This window comes from Propithecus coquereli, unplaced genomic scaffold (assembly GCF_000956105.1).
Source record: "Propithecus coquereli isolate 6110/MARCELLA unplaced genomic scaffold, Pcoq_1.0 Scaffold45, whole genome shotgun sequence".
Taxonomy (NCBI): Eukaryota; Metazoa; Chordata; class Mammalia; order Primates; family Indriidae; genus Propithecus; species Propithecus coquereli.
This window is the reverse complement of record NW_012150285.1, coordinates 10,168,859-10,171,118: the sequence shown is the minus strand read 5'-3', so window position 1 is coordinate 10,171,118 and position 2,260 is coordinate 10,168,859. Positions and strand designations below refer to the sequence as shown.

At 37.5% G+C, this 2,260-nt stretch overlaps 1 protein-coding gene across 1 annotated transcript in view; it reads left to right on the top strand.

Annotated features, from left to right (window-relative positions):
* The first annotated feature begins 173 nt into the window (after positions 1-173).
* GPR158 (G protein-coupled receptor 158) overlaps positions 174-2,260 on the top strand; it is a 193,124-nt gene continuing 191,037 nt past the window's right edge. The window contains exon 1 of the mRNA XM_012654864.1: positions 174-283. Coding sequence (XP_012510318.1) covers positions 184-283 — 100 coding nt within the window. The 5' untranslated portion in view covers positions 174-183. The remainder of the gene's footprint in view (positions 284-2,260) is intronic.

Here is a 2,260-nt window from a genome sequence, read left to right as displayed (position 1 = left end):
ACTTAATTTGCTACTTCTAAAAAAAAGTCTGTTGGCAAACAAACCTAAAATAAAGGTTCAAAAAAGAGATATTTTATTTCTGGAAAGTGTGTTAGTTCTGTTACCATTTGCAATGATATCTGTCTTCACACTGTGAAATAAGCTATGATGAACCATGTTGGTGTCTTTTCTTTTTCCTAGTGCATGCCGATCAAAGGCCTAGGATTCGTACTGGGAGCCTATCAGTGTGTTTGCAAAGCAGGATTCTATCATCCTCGAGTCTTCTCAGTGAACAGCTTTCAGAGTAAGTTCCCTTTGTTTCTGTGCACATATATGTATACAAGTAATATATATCATTATTACTTACTAAGATTTTCTTCAATCCTTGTTGGAGTTATATTGTTAAATCCCCACTGGTCTAGCATTCTTTTATCACTTAAGGAGTTTTAGTTTTGGTTTGTTATCTACAATGCTCTGGAGTACCACAAAAATATGTGCTCAATTTTAGGTATATTTTAGTTTTTAATACATTTTAAAAGCTTTAGAATATTGTAGCTACGGAGTAAGACAAGTGAGGATTCAGTTATTGAGAGGTATTGCTACAGAAATTCCCTAAAACTAATTTTGCCAGTATGTTTAGTTCGTTTACTTATTTATTAATTTGTGTACATGTTTTTTATGCTTCATAAAAACTTACTCTCATGAAAGTGAGCAGCTTAAAGCAGTACAAATTGATTATTATACAATGTCCATTGATCAGGTTTCTAATCATGGGTTAGCTGGGTCTTCTGCTCAAGGGCTTACCTGGCTAAAATCAAGGTGTCACCTGGGATATGATCTCTGAGGCTCAGGGTCCTCTTCTTCAGATTGTTGAATGAATTCAGTTTCTTGCAGTTATAGGCCTGAGGTCCCCATTTTCGGGTTAGGTATCAGCCTGGGGTCACTCTTGGCTCCTAAAAGTTGCCTTAAGGCTCAGCCATATGGCCCTCTTACAACATGGCTGCTTACTTCTTCAAGCTACCAGGAGAATCTCCCCAGCCTGCTGAGACACAGTCTTATATAACAAAATGACTGTCCCATCACTTTGCCATATAGTGAACCTAAGCAAAGAGAATATCCCATCATAGTTATAGGTCTACGCACATTCAAAGGGAAGTGGATTATACAGGGTTTGTACTCCAGAATCAAAATTTGGTAATCTGGTTATTCTATTCCTACCACAGAAAATGTCAGTGTTACAATTTGAGTATTGAGTTTTATTCTATCTATAGAGAATGCAGTGTTGCCACAGCACCTTTGTAGCTAGTTACTGGATATAATAACTAAGAAGAAAGAGTATAGTGGTGAAAGGGGGTAGCTTCATGGGAAGTTAGGGTTTGGGGTTGCTAAAACTGGAGTATAGGTTTCTTCTAGATAGTTATCCATAAATCTTTTTCAGACCTATTATTTGTCTCTATAGGAATCTGCATTTCTACCAGGCATAGTTCAAAGAGTACATTGAGATTGAGATCTGACTGTCTTCCTCTGGGAATTTTGGTAGATTTTTATAGATTTAACTTCTAGGTTCCAGAGGTGAGGAACATTATTCTTTCTCTTTGGTTATATATTTCAGAGTTCAGGCTTTGTTCTGAATAACAAAGTTGTTGTAAACAGAATTCTAAGATGACCTCCCAGATTCTGCTTCTATGTATACTCTATAATCCCCTCCCCTTAAGTGTGGGTGGGACCTATGAATAGAATGGGATAGTCATTTGCTTGCTTAGGCTATGTTATGTAGCAAATGTAATGATATAGTCACTTTTGTGATTACATCGTATTAATAATACCTAAGACTCCATCATAGCACACTGGAGAGAGAGAGAGAGAAAGAGAGAGAGAGAGAGAGAGAAATAAAGAATAAGAATGAATGAATAAATCTGCTGGCTTTGAAGAAGTAAGAAATAGGGTCATGTGGTTAGGGCCTGAGGGCGGACTCTAAGAGCTGACAGTAAACTCCTCTGACAGCTCATGAGAAAACAGGGACCTCAGTTTTATAAATGCAAGGAAGTAAATTCTTCCAGTAGCCTCAGTACCCTCAGAAGAGGATCCTGTGCTCCAGATAAGAACGCAGCCTAGCCAAAATCTTGATTTCAGCCTAGTGAAGCCCCAAGCAGAGAACCCAGTTACCCTGTGCTAAGACTGCTATTTAACAGAAACTGGGAAATAATATCTAGACATTTAAGCCCCTACATTTTTGGTAATTTATTATGCAGCAATAGGAAACAAATAAGAGCAATGATGA